General features: G+C 37.0%; 1 protein-coding gene across 4 annotated transcripts in view; it reads right to left on the bottom strand.

Moving 5' to 3' along the window:
- INTU (inturned planar cell polarity protein) overlaps positions 1 to 19,616 on the bottom strand; it is an 82,876-nt gene that overhangs the window by 45,969 nt on the left and 17,291 nt on the right. For all 4 annotated transcript variants that reach the window (XM_077861105.1, XM_077861107.1, XM_077861106.1 and 1 more), the window contains exons 2-3: positions 18,349 to 18,884; positions 9,106 to 9,191 (exon numbers count right to left, since the gene is read on the bottom strand). In XM_077861105.1, coding sequence (XP_077717231.1) covers positions 9,106 to 9,191; positions 18,349 to 18,884 — 622 coding nt within the window. The remainder of the gene's footprint in view (positions 1 to 9,105; positions 9,192 to 18,348; positions 18,885 to 19,616) is intronic.

The raw sequence follows: 19,616 nt of genomic DNA on the forward strand, positions 1-19,616 counted from the left end.
ACTGTATCTGTATCTTTGGGGTAAATCCCCAGCAGTGCAATTGCTGGGTCGTAGGGCAGATCTATTTTTAACTCTTTGAGGAACCTCCACACAGTTTTCCAGAGTGGCTGCACCAGTTCACATTCCCACCAACAGTGCAAGTGGGTCCCTCTTTCTCCACATCCTCTCCAACATTTGTTGTTTCCTGTCGTGTTAATTTTTCACCATTCTCACTGGTGTGAGGTGGTATCTTATTGTGGTTTTGATTTGTATTTCCCTGATGGCAAGGGATGCGGAGCGTTTTCTCATGTGCTTGTTGGCCATGTGTATGTCTTCTTTGGTGAAATTTCTGTTCATGTCTTTTGCCCATTTCATGATTGGATTGTTTGTTTCTTTTAAGGCCAACTTTATTTATTTATGTATTTATTTATTTATTTATTTATATTTGTTTCTTTTATTGGAGTTCAATTTGCCAACATATAGCATAACACCCAGTGCATCAAGTGTCCCCCTCAGTGCCCGTCACCCAGTCACCTCTACCCCCCCTCCATCCCCCGCCCACCTCCCCTTCCACCACCCCTTGCTTATTTCCCAGAGTTAGGAGTCTCTCACGTTCTGTCTCTCTCCCTGATATTTCCCACTCATTTTCTCTCCTTTCCCCTTTATTTCCTTTCACTATTTTTTATATTCCCCAAATGAATGAGACCATATAATGTTTGTCCTTCTCTGATTGACTTTAAATATGATAAATACTAATACAGCCATTCTTTTTAAAAATGAGCTTTATATATTTATATTTTTATAAAAGATATTAAGCATATTATTTTTAAAAATTTATTCATAATCCTACCAGCCCATTCAACTGTTAGTAATATACTATAATACAAATTTGTCCTGATGAATAAAACCTTCCAAAAGACAAAAATCTAAATACTGTTTTTTTGTTGACAAGGAGTGACTATTTATGATTATATTCAATTTTGCTTCTCTATAGCTGTCTGTGGCATCTCAAGGGCACTAAATTATCTGTCTACCTACAGTGAATTAAGTTAAATAAACATCTTTTCTAAAATAAGTCTCATTTATTTTATTAACAAGTAGAAAAGAGACATGAGGTCTAAACTCATCATATGTATATATTCAGAGTAAAGATAAACTAGGTCAAGATCAGCAGTAATCTGTATAGAAAATAGGAGGGGAGAAATTCTTCATAAAATTTTCCTGAGGCCTTTACAAAACATGTAATATTCCAAATGGAAAAGATCAGCCTTTACTAAAGTTTTTATGTTTGCTATAAACCTATTGAAAAATGGGCCCTCGATACTACAACAGTGTATAAAAAAAGGCTGAGTAGAAATTTGGGAGGAAAATAATAAGCAAACTAAACAATAATATAAAAAAATTAGAGATCCTATATGGGAACAATCAAGCATTATCTGATGAAACTTAATATATAGTTAAGGTCAGAGACAGCTGAAGAGACACTGTTTTAGAAATGATCTTACAAAGATGAAAAAGAATATTTTGGTGTGAGTTTTGACCTAAACAAGAACAAGTAAGCATTAGCCTAAAGACTATATTCTCAGAGTTGTATCTATTCTAGTAAGTAATGCTCAAAATGTGTATACATAAATAGAAATATAAACATGACCACAAACATAAAATCCTTGAACAAGGATCTCATGAAGTAGGCGGCCCCGGTGGTGTAGCGGTTTAGCGCCGCCTGCAGCCCAGGGCGTGATCCTGGAGACCCTGTATCGAGTCCCACGTCGGGCTCTCTGTATGGTGCCTGCTTCTCCCCCTGCCTGTGTCTCTGCCTCTCTCTCTCTGTCTCTATGAATAAATACGTAAAATCTTTAAAAAAAAAAAAAAAAAAAAGGATCTCATGAAGTGAATGGCTTGGTGGTCGAGGGCCTCTTTACCGGAGAATGAGGATTTAAGGGTGTCCAAATAAAATATACGGGAGCCTTTGGTGGTGTTCCTTGAAAATGTGAGAAATCTAAGAATTTTAGGAAATCCTGAACCCAGAGCTTATGACAGGTTAGATGTCCTCAGCATTAGTCTTTGGTGAGGAGGTATGTATATGAGTGGAGAGGATGGGGAGAAATCTGACAAAGGGAGCATAAGATGAGTTGCATCCTAGGGAAGTTAGGTGTCACAGAGACAGGTTGGGTCTGTTGGAGTATCTGTGAGAGCTTTGCATACAAGGCAAAAGGTGGTCTTCAGAGAAAGAAATGTGCCTCCCAACAGGGAAAGCATCTTCCAGCTGAGATTCTTGTGGGTAGAGAGGTCAAAAGATCAGCTGTGACTCACCAAAAATGACAAAGGGAAATGAGGTGGTAAACTCAAAATAAAAATTCACTAATTTTACTTTGGGCAGCAGTGACAACCTAAAATTTAAGACTAGTTTGTTATGCTTAGTGAAAAATGACATACTTGAAAATGAACTAATGTTATACTTGGCAAACAACTGCACTTCTTTTTTGTGGTGTAAGGACGCTTTCTCCTCACCATGTTAAAAACTCAAACAAATACACTCACCACAGACCCATCCATTAAAATTCTTTTAAGAACTATTTTAGCCACCATTCTTCAGATTTAAGTAAAGTCAGCTCCATAATGCAAAGATAATTACACTTCAGCAAGACATTTTGAAAAGTTTACATGTTAAGTAGCTTTAAATGTCAGGATATCTGGTTGCTTTGATAAAATAATAATGGATGAGACAAATAACTAAATCAAGAGTTATGCACTATTTTAAAAAAGGGGTTGATATACATAAATATTAAGGATATATTTTACAGAAAATTTTATTAAGAAACATCTAGAGTGGAGTGCCAGGGTGGCTCAGTTGGTTGAGTGTCCAAATTGATTTTGGCTCAGGTCATGACCTCAGGGTCATGAGACTGAGCCCCAAGTCAGGCTCCACACTTAGCATGGAGTCAGCTTGGTGTTTTCTGTCTCCTCCTTCCTTTGCCCCTCCCCCAGGTCATGCTCTCTCTCTCTCTAAATAAATAAATAAAATCTTAAAAAAAAACAAATAAATAATCTAATATAAAATAGTTCACATGAAACTTCTTATAAAAGGATTTTCTAGGATGCAGTTGAGTGTCTGCCTTCGGCTTAGGGCATGATCCCAAGATCTGGGATCGAGTCCTGCATCAGGCTCCCTGCAAGGAGCCTGCTTCTCCCACTGCCTATGTCTCTGCCTCTCTGTCTCTCATGAATAAATAAATAAAATCTTAAAAAAAAAAGGGGGGGGGTTCTGTTGTTCCTCCGAGGACATTAACCTGTAACATGTTTCATCATTCCTCATTGCCTGTCTCCCTCAAAATGTTTTTTTGTGTGTGCAGTTTGCCCATCCTTTCTTCCTTTCCTTCCAGTTCAGGAAATGATGTGCCTTTCCCTGGATCAAAAGACATGCCCTCCATAACTCATCACTTCCAAAATCTTGTTTCTTTAATTATCCCCTCTCTACTTCTATCTTCAACCCTTCCATTTAACAAGCAATGTCTCTTCAGCCTCTGTCAAACAAACAAGCGAATTCTTTCTTTCCTACCATGCCATCCTCTTCACAGATGGGAACCAGAAAGGTTGTTAGAATCTGAAGCAGCTCCAAGAGTAGACCAGTCTCAACTCTGCCCCATGGTTCTCATGGGGTCTCTCTTACAGCATCTATGCTGCTATTTGCCTGTCTGATTCTTTCTCCTTTGTCTGGCAGATGCTTTGAATATTCCTCAATCAAAATTCTGAAGAAATTGAGTCAGACTCAACAAATTATCTCTCCTTGATCCTCTTCTCTTTTGGGCAATCTCACTGAGTTATTCAAGATGAAACCTGGAAGGGATCTTGGACTTTTCATTATCCTGTAGGAAGTATTGTCCTTTTTGCCTCACATTATTTTAAATCTAATCTACTCCTTCCTCATATCCACAACAATGCTCTGCTTAGGCCTTTATCACCTCTCTTCTGGACTGCTGTGAAGGTGGTCACCTGGTTTCCCAACCTCTAGTACCATTCAGAGTGAAATATTTCTAAAAGGCAAATCTGATCAAGCCAGTCCTCCACTTTAAAATATCAACACAGATGGTACTTCTGGGTTCTGAGAATAGAGATTTACAAATTTATTTATTTTTATTTTTTTCCAGTCTATTTCCTAGTATTTCCACAGCATATATATCACTTTTGTGGAACAAGGCAATAATAAAAATTAAAACATTCCACCTAACCATCATCTCCTTTAAAAAGACTTTTCCTGGGACGCCTGGGTAGCTCAGCACTTGAGCATCTGCTTTCGGCTCAGGGTGTGATCCCAGGGTCCTGTGATCCAGTCCCACAACAGGCTCCCTGCAGGGAGAGCTTCTCCCTCTGCTTATGTCTCTGCCTCTCTCTTTGTGTCTCTCATGAATAAATAAATAAAACCTTAAAAAAAAAAAAAAAAGAATTCTCCCCTTCTCCTGGACCTAAAAAGTACTTGAGAGGTAAGAGTCCAAGACTAATATTCTACAGGCTGATCTCCTACAAAAGGAGTTGTCTTCCTCCAAAGCTCCAGGAAAACAAGCTATGGCCCAGTGCTTAATACAATCAATCCTGGTCAACTGCAAAATTTGAACCCAGGCTCCCTGATCAAGCCGGGAATGGGTGGCATATACTATAATATATATAATTATGTGCTTGTTAAATAAATGAGTGCATAGAGCTGCAGCAATAAAGGTCACAAAGTTAGTAATTAGAAGGGTACTTGCATCTTTGTTCTTGTCACTTTAGATATAAAACCTTTTTCTCAAACCCACAACTTCTTATTTAAAAAATTTCAAACCTACAGAAAAGTTGTAAGAACATAATAATTGCCCACACTTTATTTCTCACCCAGTTTCACCAATTGTTAACATTTTGTCACATTTGCGTTCTCCTTTTCTCTTACTCCCCTCTCCTTCCCTCCTCACCCCCACTTTCTGTATTCAAAAAAAAAAAAATTGGCTGAATCACTTCAGAATTATCTGCAGACAATTTAATGCTTCATTGCTGAATACCTGAGCACACATCTCCTAAGGATAGGGGCCTTCTCCTACCAACCAAATACAATTATCACACTTAGGAATTCGAATATTAAATATAATACTGTTCTCAAAGTCTGTGCCCAAATTTCCCATATTGTCCCAATATAGCTGTTCCCCACTGCAATCCAGGATCAATTAAGGATTAGCTAGCTACTGTATTTAGTAGGATGTTACTTCAGTCTCCCTTAGTCTAGAACAATTCTCTAGCCTTTTTTTTCTTTCAGGACAGATAATATTTTTGGAGAATCTAAGACAACTATTTTTGCAGAATGTTAAAACTTGGCTTTATTTTTTTTTTTAAGACTTAATTTCTTTATTCATGAGAGACACACAGAGAGAGAGACACAGACACAGGCAGAGGGAGAAGCAGGTACCCTATAGGGAGCCCGGTGTGGGACTCGATCCCAGACCCCAGGATTATGCCTTGAGCCAAAGGCAGACGTTCAACCGCTGAGCCACCCAGGCGTCCCAAAACTTGGCTTTAAAAGAAATTATTTGGGCTTTTTGTACCTCACCTAGCAAGTAAGCTTCACCTCTGGATTTCATTCTGGTATTCTGAATTTATTTATAACAGACTCATTTAAAAATCAATCACAGAACTGCAGAGTTGGAACTGGGCTCAGATACATTTGCTCAAATCTCCTCTGATTATAGCTGAGAAAACTGAAATCCAGAACAGTCTAGCAACTTGCTCAGAGCCAGGTTTAAATGGAGCTCTGACCTCATTCTACCACATTACCGCATGGCAGATGTAGCTCCTGAGGACATGCTCTGTCAGATGACAAGAAGCTTTCAGACCATTTTTATACACCGAGTAGAAGTTTGAAATATTGCCATTAGATATTTCCAAATTTAAATGTTAAAAAGTCTCATACAGTAGTCTTTATAAATCAGCATTCCTCTTCTCTGACTGCTTGAATAACTGTTTCAGACGCCAAAGACAGAAAGCAGGTAAAGCAACTTTTTCCGGGACCTCAATTAGTCTGGCCCTCAGTTCTGGCCCAGCAGGGACGGGGACACACCCAGGTTGTGTGAAAAATGGGAAGGATCATGCGCTGGAGTCAGTTTCAGCTCCCTGAGTCATTAATTCTGCAACCTTGGAGAAATCATTACATCTCTCTTAGATTCTTTTTCTTCACATATAAAACAGAAATACAATTATTGGTATCTTACAGACTGTTATGAAGAATAAATGAGATTACTAAGAGAAATGATACTAGCAAAACACCCATGTACTGCTTGGTATGTACAAACACTAGTTCCCTTTCCAATTCTACTCCCACCTTCCCTGAACCTCCTAGTTTACATGGGTAGTAGGGACAGGCTTATACTTTACCTCCCTTCCAACACTAATGATTTAAGAAAAACATAGTTTACTAATTAAACATTATCTCTGGCTAAAGGAATTTTAACTACGTTCTAAATCATTATTAAGGAAACATTATGCTAAATGCTGGTGCTTACTTGAGTATGACACAGCTATAATACCAATTCTGCTAGTAAAAAATATGCATATATGTTTATACTCAAGGGGTTAAACTAGAATAAAATATTCCAAAATATTAATCATGAATATTCTCAGATGGTGGGATTTTTTTGTTAAAGATTTTATTTATTTATTCATGAGAGAGAGAGAGAGAGAGAGGCAGAGACACAGGCAGAGGGAGAAGCAGGCTCCATGCAGGGAGCTTGACGTGGGACTCGATCCTGGGTCTCTAGGATCATGCCCTGGGCTGAAGGTGGTGCTAAACTGCTGAGCCACCCAGGATGCCCAGATGGTGGGATTTTAAAAGATTTTGTCTCTTACTTCTTCACATTTTCCAATTTTTACAATAAGCATGTATTACCTTTATAATAAGAAAAAAAGTTTATTTTCTAAAATAATAAAAAGATTTTAATAATATACATCTTATGATAGGATTATATTCTGCAATTATATACTGTCAAAATCACTGTGAACTTACATCAGGAAGGCAAGAACGTGCCAGAGTGCTGGAGTATAACATATTCTCTGAATATGATAAATTCAAGCAATTCAAAATTCAAAACTGTTTTTCTTCCATTTTCAAAACAAACTGCTGTTTTTTTCATTTAGGCACAGGGTGTACATATTGGCACATAAGAGCTGTGTGTGTGTGTGTGTATGTGTGTGTGTGTAAATACAGAACCACACTTAATGCAGCAAGATGCTCATGCCATAAAAGGCAAACTGGGCAAACAGCAGATACACGACTCCTATTTCATACTTAACGAGGACATGCAAATAGTGGGTGGAATTGTACCAAAATATTTAAATCATTATTTCTTCCCTTTTTTTTTTTTTTTAACTTCTGAGTGTGCTTAGCTGAACTTGTACATGTTAGTTAAACATCAGTAAAATGTGACTTCACTGTAAACATAATTTGGGAAGACAGAAGAGACATGGTTGAACTCCAGCAACAGTGGCAGGCACCTGCAACTGATGGAGGCGAGAAAGCAGAGGCCCTGACCCGGGGCTCAGGTGCAGCCAGTTTACTGGGGGGAAGCTGAGTTAGTTGTTACAATACTGTAATTCTTCCTTAGTGATTGCTAAGTAGTTGCTGTCTGAGCCCCATCAGGTGTGCTAGTACCCTGGCTCACCCTGCGACCTCTCCGCATCTGGGACAACAGTGTACCCTATTTCAGCACGATGGCTGCTATCTGCCTGATTGTTAATATTTCAAACACCACCCCATCTCTACTGGCATTTCAAACACCACCCCATCTCTACTGGCATATCTCTATCCATTCCTAGGCACTGCCGGTCACTGGCTATACCATAGTTATTCTAGCACCTTCATTTTGCACTTCCAAAGGTAGCTACTTGGATAGAGCATCCATGTGTGTCTTTGGGGCGTGTATGTTTGTGTGTGTGTGTGTGCATGCACGCACGCATGTGTGTTTTAAGAGAAAGAAGAGAAAAAAAGAGAAAGAAGAGAACATAAGGGAAATGTTATTTCTTAGAAAAAAAATAATTTCATCATGGGTCCTATCATTTCAGAATCTCAAATCAGATGCAGGAAGATTTTTATTTATCCAGGATTCTGTTCTTTTTCCTGATCAATCCAGAAAGTGCTTCATCCTCTCACAGTCTGATGGAATATCTAACCTATCTAAAGCACATCATCCTCCCTATCCCTCAAAAGACAGAAAACTAATTCCTGATACTAACAGGAGCAGAGCATTCATAAAAAGAAAGTACACCATTTTCAAAATACATCTAATGACCTAAAAATGTCATCATCTATGATACGAAATGTCAATGCTTAGACTATCAAAATAACTATTATAAAAGAGATTTCTTTTTACCTACAAGGAATGAAAAATAATTCACTAGCTCAATAAAAGCTCAGGAATAAGGCTAAACTAGATATCAGGAAAAAAAATCAAGAAAATAGTATAACTAGTTTTTAAAATAAACAAAGCCATGTTAAAAAAAAAACTTCACAGGAATAGTGATGTTAATAAATCAGAGAAAAGAAAATTCCATAACTGTTTAAAATGACTCCTCTAAGAACTGGATTTTCAACATGTATAGTAGTTATAATAGCAGGTTGGTCATGATATATTTTCTTATTATTGTCATTATTCCTGCTTTACATAGGAGTTTGTTTGTTTTTTTTTTAAAGATTTTTATTTATTCATGAGAGACACACACAGAAAGAGAGAGAGAGGCAGAGACACAGTCAGAGGGAGAAGCAGACCCCACGCAGGGAGCCCGACGTGGGACTCGATCCTTGGTCTCCAGGATCAGGCCGTGGGACTCGATCCCGGGTCTCCAGGATTAGGCCCTGGACTGAAGGCGGTGCCAAACTGCTGAGCCACCGGCGCTGCCCACATAGGAGTTTTATTTGTAGATATTTCTTTATCTATTTAGAATAATCTCCAAAAGCTAAAAATGTTAACAAGAGCTAAAATTTTTTACATAGTCAAGCATGTAAGTGTAACTCACCTTATACATAATAATTTTCAGAATCTTAAAAAAGAAAACAGTACAAGTTGTCCTTATTTTCTGTAACCCATCATAAAATACAAAAACCGTTCATACCTGCATAGGTCCAGGAATGCAAGACAGAACTCTCTCTATGTTCTCAGAGGTCACATCAACATCGTTCACAGCAACAAGGACATCACCTGAAAACAGAATAACAAAGGTTGTTGTATGAATATACAAACATTAAAAACTAACTAAAACTTAGAACATTTTTTTTAAAAAGCATCTATTCCAACCTCTTCAAAGTACTATGGAATTCATTATGTATTATTATATAGCTCATAGCAGCAGAGCTAAGCTCCCATTCCACTCTTTTCTTATATTATAATGCAGCCCAATGTTATGCGATCACTAAAGACAACCTATGGATATTTAAAGAGATGAATATTCTCATTTCGGATACAATTGGGAGGATTATGTCAACTCAAAGGACAAATACAAAATTTGTAGCATTAACCAAGTACTTACACAGTAAAAAATTTGGCTGAAACTGTAATTAAATTCATGTGGTACATCATAACTCAACATGCTGCAGCATTCACTGTTATTATTGATCTGTGTCTATACACAGCTCTTTGTTTCAAAGGCCCCAACCATAACAAAATTCACAGCATATTTTGGTAAAAGCTTCTTTTCCACGGCTTTTCTGTAAATGTGTATGTTTATCAAACTTTCATAAAATAAAGATCAGTGTTAAAATGGAAATTTACTTTTATAACACAGAGGTAATATCAATATATCAGTGAGTTTTTTATTAATAGAAATATATATACACCAAGGTTATTTTCTATCATTCCTAAATATATCATTAGGAAATGGACCAAATAATTAATATTCATCTAACAGATATTTATTGAGCACCTACTGTATACCACGCACTGTTCTAGGCACTACAGATAGAGAACTGAATAGACGAAAATCTCTACTGTCACAGAGCTTCATACTCTGGGGAAGAAGGATAATAGACATGCATACAGATAATAGTGTTAGTAGACAATTCTCCATCAGTCCCTCATGTTTTTGTACATCTTGTAAGGCAAGGCACTGAAAGTCCTTGTTCTGGATTATTATTTCAAGAATGTTTGTGTAGTGAACAGCCTTGAACAATAGAGCCAGTGTTGTGGGGAGTAATCATCTGAAAACATGTCTAACAAAACTCTAAAAGCAGGAGACATACATGTATTGTCATAACAGATATGAAAATTAATTAGAGTGAGTGTAGTATACATATTTTTAAGTGTTTAGTAGAAAATTTTCTCTTTCTGTAACAGAAATATTATATCCACTTCTCATTCTCTCAGATATTTGTTTTCCTCAAGTTTTTCTCAGCATCTCTGTGACTCAGAAGTGGCAGGCTTCCTGGACATTGTATCACTGCAGTGGGCAGCAAAGTTCTTTCTTAACAAGCACACAGAAGTCATTAGTATGCCCTGCCAAAGGCTGAAAGGAAATGAACTGCGTGAATTGGTTTGAACTATTATATAAGAAATGCTCTGCAAATTACTGATGGAAAATTTTATCAAGATACATTCAAAAGTTAAATAAAATAGAAAGAGGTGAAATCAGTTTATCACAGTGCTTAAATCAATTCCTCAATGTAAAATTAATATTTGAGAAAATCCAACAATTTCTCAGCATCTACTTATATCAAATGCATACTGAAAGGCACCAAGGGCTATGATAATATATATGCCAAAGTTTGTTTACTGCTCTACTTATACTATATACAAAATGAATATACAGTTTAAGAAATTATTATTATTATTCTTTAAAGATTTTCAGAGAAAGAGTACGCACATGCATGCATGAGCAGGGAACCCAATGAGGGGGTGAGGGACTCAATCCCAGGGCCCTGGGATCATGACCTAAGCTGAAGGCAAATGCTTAACCAAATGGCACTCCAAGGTACTCCGAGAAACTATTTTTAAAACGAAACTATTACACATAAATCTAGAAAAAAGATATACGTAAAATGTTGCCTTTGGGTGTATAGGCTCTTTTTTTCTAAACTATTACGTTAAATAAATATTACTATTATAAAAAAATTAAAGCTCATTATTTTACCAAAAAAACCTGACTGTGGTAGGCAGATGAATGGTCCCCTAAAATTGTCCACATCCTAATCACTGAAATCTGTGAATGTTACCTTACATGGCAAAAGGGACGTGGCAGATGTAATTAAGTTAAGGATATTATCTAGGTGGCCCAACGTAATCGCAGGGTATTTATAAGGAAGGAGCCAGGAGGGTCAGAGTCAGAGAGAAGCTTGAAAATGCTATGCTGCTGGCTTTGAAGATGCAGGAAGGGACAAGATAAGGAATTCAGGTGGTCTCTGAAAAGTTAGCCAAGGAAAGAGATTTCTAGCCTAGAAAATCCATAAGGAATGCAACTCTGTGGATACTTTGATTTTAGTGCAAGAGGACCTATTTTAGATTTCTAACTTCCAGAACTGCAAGATGATAAATTTGTGTTGTTTTAAACCACTAAATTTGTGGTAATTTGTCACAGCATCAATAGAAAATGAATACATCTGTGTAACAATACAAAGCAGTCTTGGTTAAGACCCAAATAGGAATTAGGGACCATGAAAGATAAAGAATAGATCTGGATATACAAAGTTCAAAGAGGTCACTGGAGAAAAAAATAAATTAATCTTGTTAAAAGGAGAATTTATGCACAGAAGGACTGGGAAATATGTATGTGCCAGTGTGGTGGAATCAGGCTGTGAATTTAAACTGGTCTTTTAAACTAAGCTGAATTTGATTTAGGGGAAAGAAAATCTGGCTTTTGAAACATAGTTACCATATTGCTATTTTATACATTCAAGTCAATGCATTTACTGTCCGAAAAATTCTTAAATTTTGAGAGAATTAACTTTATTATATATACATATATATATATTTTTAAAACAATTTTTTTTAAAATTTTATTTATTTATTCATGACAGAGAGAGAGAGAGAGAGGCAGAGACACAGGCAAGGCAGAGGGAGTAGCAGGCTCCATGCACGAAGCCTGACGTGGGACTCGATCCCAGGTCTCCAGGATCAGGCCCTGGGCCGAAGGCAGCGCTAAACCACTGAGCCACCCGGGCTGCCCTTATATATTTTTAAAGCTCTAATAACAATTCCTCATTTATAACATGCAGGCATAATCAGAAAATTAAGGTCCGTCCTAATTTCTCATTCTAGAAATCCTTGAATAATGGTGGCTCATATACTAGAACTATCTTTCAAAATATTTAAGTCAAATATCACATTCCCTGATGATGCTGGATAAGAAACTGGTGCAAGGTTTTTATTTCTCATTAAAATAGAAAACAAAACTACAGAAATTTGGAAAAATTATTGATGACCCTAGCACTATAGCCATAGTCATTTTCATAAATTATTTTTAGTCTTTACCTATATTGACACAAATGATGTATAAAGGAATGTCACCCTTTTAAATCTCTCAAGTAATAAGAGTTTTCATGTTGGTACATAGTATTTAGATTATAATTTTAATAGTCAAATAATGCATACACTTATTAAATTATAATTCAAATAACCATACTCCAGTTTGACATTTTCATGCTTTTTATTTTTTATTATTACTAAAAAATGTTTAAATAAATGTTTTCATGCACATAGTTTGCCTTCTTTTACATCTAGGGTCAGCAAACTTTTCACAAAGGGCCAGATAAGTAAATATTTCAGGCTCTGAAGGCCATATGGCTTTTGTTGCAGCAACTATTCTACTCTGCAACTACAGCTCAAAAGCAGCAATAGACAACAAACACATGAATGTGGCTGTGTTCCAATACAATTTTATTTATCAACACTAACATTTGAATTTCATATAATTTTCATATGTAATAAAGTATTCTTCTTTTGATTTTTTTTATTTTAATCACTGAAAAGGTAAAAACCATTCTCAGTTTGCAGACTACAAAGATGAGTGCTTGGCCTGATCTGACATACAGGGCATGGTTCAGAGATCTGTTTTAGATTATTTCTTTTGGATAAGTGTATCAAATGGATTAAATGGGTTAAGTGGTACATTGTTATAGCTTAATCCTTATTTCCAATTACATTTTGAAAGGATTAAATAATTTCTTTTCTTTTTGGCTTCAAAGAGAAATCCTTTGGCACTTTCCCCACTCATTCAAGTGAGCACCACAGCAAGTGAAAGAGTTTCTGAAAATGGAAATCAGAACTTGTAGGTCCCAGCTTTATCAACTGATTGACCTCTGTTCTTGGATAAATCATATAATCCCTCTGGTACTCATCTGTAAAAGGAAGTGACTGCACCAGATGCTCTCTAGGAAGGCCTAAAAACTCTAATTCTACCTTTCCAATTAAGTCACTGCTTGTTTCATTCCTTTTCTACTGGGTCAAGTACCACAGGCAAAATGTGGGAAAGAAATGATATGAAGGAGAAGAGACAAATACGGCAGAGATACTTTTAAAAAACTGAAACACTGGGGTGGCTCAGGTGGCTCTGTCGGTTAAGCGCGCAATTCTTGGTTTTGGCTCAGTTATGATCTCGGAGTTGTAAGATCGAGTCCCAAGCTGAGCTCCATGCTCAGCTCAGAGTCTGCTTGAGACTGTGTCCATTTTTGTCAGCCCCTCTCTTATCTTGCTCTCACTCTCTAAAATAGATAAATAAATAAATCTTTTTTTTTAAAGGGGGAAAAAGAAAATTGAAATGTTTCAAGTTTTACAGAAGGTGAAAATGAAAATATGTATCAAATAACAACATGTAAAATATTAGAGAATAAAAACCATTCATTAGATGCTTACAAAAAACCGAACCTATCTTTTTAAAAAAGCACTGCAAATGTTTAACTGGAAACAAGCGGAATGTCCATCAACAGTGAAATGTAAAAATGAATATACAATGGAATATCACATATCAAAAGCCTGGATATTTCCCAAGATTATAAAATAAAGAAAATAAACACAAGAGAATATACCCTATATTTTTCTATTAAATGAAGTTTAAGAAGAGGTAAAATTAAAAAAAGAAGAAGAGGAGGAGGAAAAACCAACTCTGTTGATAGAAAACTTGACTTTCAGAAGGAAGGAGGTATTAACTGGGAGGAGGCACTATGGAACCTTCTGGGTACTGGAAATGTTCTTTGGGTGGTAGTTACACAGGCATATACATATGTCAAAATTCATTCAATGTATACTTAAGATTTGTCCATGTTATGAATGTTATACCTCAAAAAGATTTCTAAAAAGTAAAAAAACTTCAAAAAATTTAAAAGAGAAATAGCACAAGTGTGTCATACAAAACAAAGTTATTCAGTGATCACAGGCGAGAACCTTAGAAGTTACACAAAAAGCACTTAAAATAAAACTTTTACTGTTAATGTGTTTAGAACATTAATGTGTGATTTCTTTAACCCTATCCTTTCCAATCCTTAAAAAACACCTACTTAAACTAGCAAAACTGGGTCATCTTGATGAAAAAAAAATCACCAAGGTGATACATAATTTCTAGGATGCAGGTAAAAAGAGGATTTGCTTTGGTTTAGGGATACAGACTGGCTACTCGTAGTCAAGGAGCAATTAGCTGTCAAACTTTTTTTTTTTTTTAAGATTTATTTATTTGAAAGAGAGAGAGCACCTGCATTCACGTGCATGGGGGTGGGAAGGAGCAGGGAGGGGCAGAGGGAGAAAGAGAATCTCAAGCAGGCTCCACACCCAGCATGGAGCCCAACACGGGGCTTGAACTCACAACCCTGAGATCATGACCTGAGCCAAAATCAAAAGTCAGATATTTAACTGACTGAGCCACCCTAGTGCCCCTCAGCGGTCAAACTTTAAGAAAAACTCAGAAATAAAAAATAAGGAGTTAAGTCAGCAGAAAGAACTGCAAAAATGGCACCAGAAAATGCAGCAAACCCCCCAGAATCCCAGTAAAAGAAGAATCAGAATAGAACATGAGTTCTACTGTCATGAAAGGGAAAGAATGAAAACAGTCACCAGTCTCACTGTGTTGGCCAACACACTTTAGTCAAAGGAGGGTCATTCTCCAGCTAAGACAATGGCAGAAGTCACCCCAGCATACTGCATTACCAGGACAAAGTTTTCAAGATCCTCCTGCATATGGGGTTACCTCACAGTTCAACCACAGAATTCAGTGTGAAATGAAACAATGAAAGAAACAAATGAGAGAATTCCATCCTGTGGGATTATCAAAGTCACCATGACATTTTAATTGTCCATTATTTATTCCCAAAGTATGTGACTTTAAAAATATACAACATAACCATAAAATTAAACATCTGAAAAAAGAAAAAAACATTTATAATGTCTCCACACAAACCCAACTCTACTAGCATTTTGCTGCATTTATATTTACTTCTAATCATTTTCCCCTATTTTTCTACATAGTATGTACATTTATTCAATAACTGTTTTTGAGGGCTTATTTATCAACCAAACCTTTTGCTATGCATCAAGGATGAAATAATCATTTTATTCTGACAATTTTTTTTACATATTGGTAAATCATAAACTCTTCCATTATGAAACTGAAATGATGAACTTCATTTTTTTTGCCTTTTTATTGCTACTCAATACACATGCAGAAAAGTGCACAAACTGTAGTAGTACAACAGTAAATTATCAAAAAATGCACATATGTATGTAACTACATTCAGGCCAAGAAGTATACTCTGAGCATCATGTGTATCTTTAAATTATTTTAAATATAATCAACAGGACTATATAGCAGTCTCTCCCTCTCTATAGTTCATTCTCTTTCCTCCCACACAGATGGTATGAGAAGACAAAAGTGTCATTCCTAGAGGATTCAGCAGACTGGAGTGAGGATCAGGGGAACGTAAACATGGAATAGGACGTTCACTGATCATAACCACCTCTCCACTAGGGTTCAAGAGAAATGGGCAAAAAGAATTTTAGAGATTTGTCTACAAATCAGTCCAATTAGGTCCTGAACAGAGGCCCCAGATAAATATAGGCGTTTCCCATCTTGTGGTATCCTAAAATTATGGTGGTTGGCAACAACCAGGCAAGATTTCATAAGCATGAATTCTGGCATCCTCTGAAAGAACAAAGAATAAACCTTAGAGACATTTTACAAAAGAGGAAGTTGAGCACCTGAGAGAACATAAGCATGCATTAGCTATCTGTTACTGCATAACAAATGACCACAAAACTTAGGTATTAATTAATTAATTAATTAATTTATTTATTTATTTTTAAGATTTATTTATTTATGATAGACATAGAGAGAGAGTGAGGCAGAGACACAGGCGGAGGGGAGGGAGAAGCAGGCTCCATGCCGGAAGCCCGACGTGGGATTCGATCCCGGGACTCCAGGATTGTGCCCTGGGCCAAAGTCAGGCACCAAACCGCTGAGCTACCCAGGGATCCCCCAAAACTTAGGCATTTAAAACAACCACCACCACCTATTATCCTTCTTGGTTCTGGGGCTGACTGGGCTTAGTGGAGGTTCTCACTCAGGGTTCCTCATGTAGTTGCAGTCAGATGGTGGTTGGGGTTGGAATTATCTGGAAGCCTTCTTCACTCATGTGTGGTAACTAATTGATGCTGCAGGGCGGCTGAGACCTCAGTTGGGGTGATTAGCTGGAATACTACTCGTGGCCTCTTCATGTGGACCACCCTTGCTCACACAATGAAAACTGGACTCCAAGAATACTAAGCAGAAGCTGCATCACCTCTTATGATTCCACCCCTGAGATCACATAGTACTAGTTAAGCTGTAGTCCAGGCCCACAGGGGTAGGGAGGGGAGGACCCAAAAACTTAACTCTTCATGGAAGGAGTATCAACATGACGTTGTAAGAAAGGAATAGGGAGATCTTGTTGCAACCATCTGGAACACCCACTGCATAGATGTCCTTCCTATGTGATTTCGCCCTTGTAAACCCCTATCACTGCACTTATCATACTATGTGAAACTGTCTACCTACTTCTTTTTTTTTTTTTTTTAAAGATTTTATTTATTTGACAGAGAAAGAGAGAGCAAGCACCTGCAGGGGGAGAAGCAGAGGAAGGGGAAAAAGCAGGCTCCCCACAGAGCAGAGCCCCACGTGGAGCTCTATCCCAGGACTCTGAGATCATGACCTGAGCCGAAGGCAGATGCTTAACTGACTGAGCCATCCAGGCCCCAGTCTGCCTCTTTCTGACCCATCTCTTCCATCACAGTCTGAGCTTCTTAAGAAGTGTAAGTGGATCCTTAGAGTAATCTTTGTATTCCTGACACTTAGCAAATGTTCAAAAGTTTCATTGAATCAATGAACAAATGCAATTTAGACTAAGAAATATTTTTAAATGTTTCTAAAGTAGCTATAAAAGTTTATCTAATTTTTTTTTAAGATTTTTAAAAATTTATTCATGAGAGACACAGAGAGAGAGAGAGGCAGAGATACAGGCAGAGAGAGAAGCAGGCTTCCCGCAGGGAGCCCAATGTGGGACTCGATCCCGGGACCCCAGGATCACACCCTGGGCCCAAGGCAGACACTCAACCGCTGAGCCACCCAGGTGTCCCAGTTTATCTAAATCTTATAGGCTGAGTCAACTTAAAAGACCATGAGTTTTTAAATCTGTTAATAACTTAAGTTTCATTAACAATATATTTTCACATTTGACTAATACAGCTTTATCTAAGTAATAAAGTTGCTATGACTCAAGCATTATATCCAACGCTAAAAATGTATTAGCAATACAAAATGCTCACCTTAATATATATTCAGAATGACTTTTGGATTTTTTTCCCCTTAAAATTGATGAAATGTTTTATGACAAGCACCCTTAAAAGGAAATTTATGTATAACATCACTGTTGCTAAATATGCCAAATGAAACAGCTTAAAACCACTCCAAGAATTTAGTGTACTCAAGTGCAAACATACAATTTAAAAGTATTTTTATTCATAAATTACATATATTTATATCATGCTGTTGGATATAGGTCATTCAAATCTAAATTATCATTGTAAAATTAGCTTATTTTCTTTCTCTTGTCAGCAAATATAACCAAGATGAAATATAATTATATAATTCAAAACTCAAAAATTAGTTAAGCTATTCCTTGGCTTAAACGAGGCACACGCCTCAACTTACCAAAAACCTTATTTAAGAACACCATGGCCTTCCTTCAAGTACACCATGCTTAACAATTTCACTATTATCCCAAATATCACCAAGCAGTCCTTAATCTGTTGAGACTTTGGATAGAATTCTGTTTTGATCATGTCTCACAAAACATCATTAATCATGAATCTCTGCACACAAGAACTGATATTTACCAGCAACACTTACCAATTAATATCTGACCACTCTTCATAGCAGATCCTCCTGGTAGCAGGCCATGGACCACAAGTCTCTCTCCAATGCCCTGTTTCCCACTTTTTTTCCAGCTCCACTTAGTCTGATGAATAATCCCAACCAGTACTTCCAGAAGCTTGAGCTGCTCTTTGGCTTTGGTTACAGTTAACTTTTTGGGGTTTACATAAATATTCACATCTTTATACCGCTGTTGGACAACAACTCCTGTTTTTGGGTTGGACTGATGCTTTAGAATGGACACTGGCTCATTGTCATTGCTATTTTTTTTATTGTAGCGCTTGGGTAAAAGACTTTTACTTTTTAAAATTTTGGTAAACCGCTTCAGCTTAGGTTCATACTTTTTTCCTTCTTTGTAATCTTCTTCAATTATAATTTCATTTTCACTGAACCGGACATGGTTCACAGTAGGAGTCTCAGGAAGGAGGCTTTCTTCTTCATCTTCACTCAATTCCAAATAAAATAATTCTCCATTTTTCTGCACATTGTCCAGCCATTCGGGTTCAACATCACTATAAAAAAGAGAAAAGATATTCTGAATAGCAGCCAAACATAAGAAAAATAGTTATGTTTTTTGGGCATGGGCACGCAGGGAGGTGGGAGGAGGTGAAAATTCTTTGATTCTTTCAAAGTCTCACTATTTCTGATTTATTGTAAGCATCAACATTATTTCCTAGGACACTTTTTAAGAGTCTTGAAGAACTGGGGTTGGAGGAGAGGGAATCAAAAAAGCATAGTGAGGGCAGCCCAGGTGGCTTAGCGGTTTAGTGCCGCCTTCAGCCCAGGGTGTGATCCTGGAGACCCGGGATTGAGTCCCACGTCAGGCTCCCTGCATGGAGCTTGCTTCTCCCTCTGCCTGTGTCTCTGCCTCTCTCTCTCTCTCTCTCTGTGTCTGTCATGAATAAATAAATAAAATCTTAAAAAAAAAAAAAGCATAGTGATAGAAAAGAAAAAAGAAAAGGAGATGGCCTTCTTCTAGAACCTAAGATTTTTTTTCATTTTAATTCAGCCCTTGTAAGGTTATTGCTCACTTTACACCATTTCACTGGACAATAATTTACATTAATAGTTGATTGTTCAATTATATCCAGATATAAGCCATTTGGAAATTGGACATAAAAACATCCTGTTTGCATAGAAATTATTTAGTATGTTTGTTAAAATGAAAACTAAAGCCTATTGTTTTTAATAAATTTGTTTATACGATAAATTTTCAAAACATTCACCTCACCATAAACTAAAAT

The sequence above is a fragment of the Canis aureus genome, chromosome 20 (genome assembly GCF_053574225.1).
Source record: "Canis aureus isolate CA01 chromosome 20, VMU_Caureus_v.1.0, whole genome shotgun sequence".
Lineage (NCBI taxonomy): Eukaryota > Metazoa > Chordata > Mammalia > Carnivora > Canidae > Canis > Canis aureus.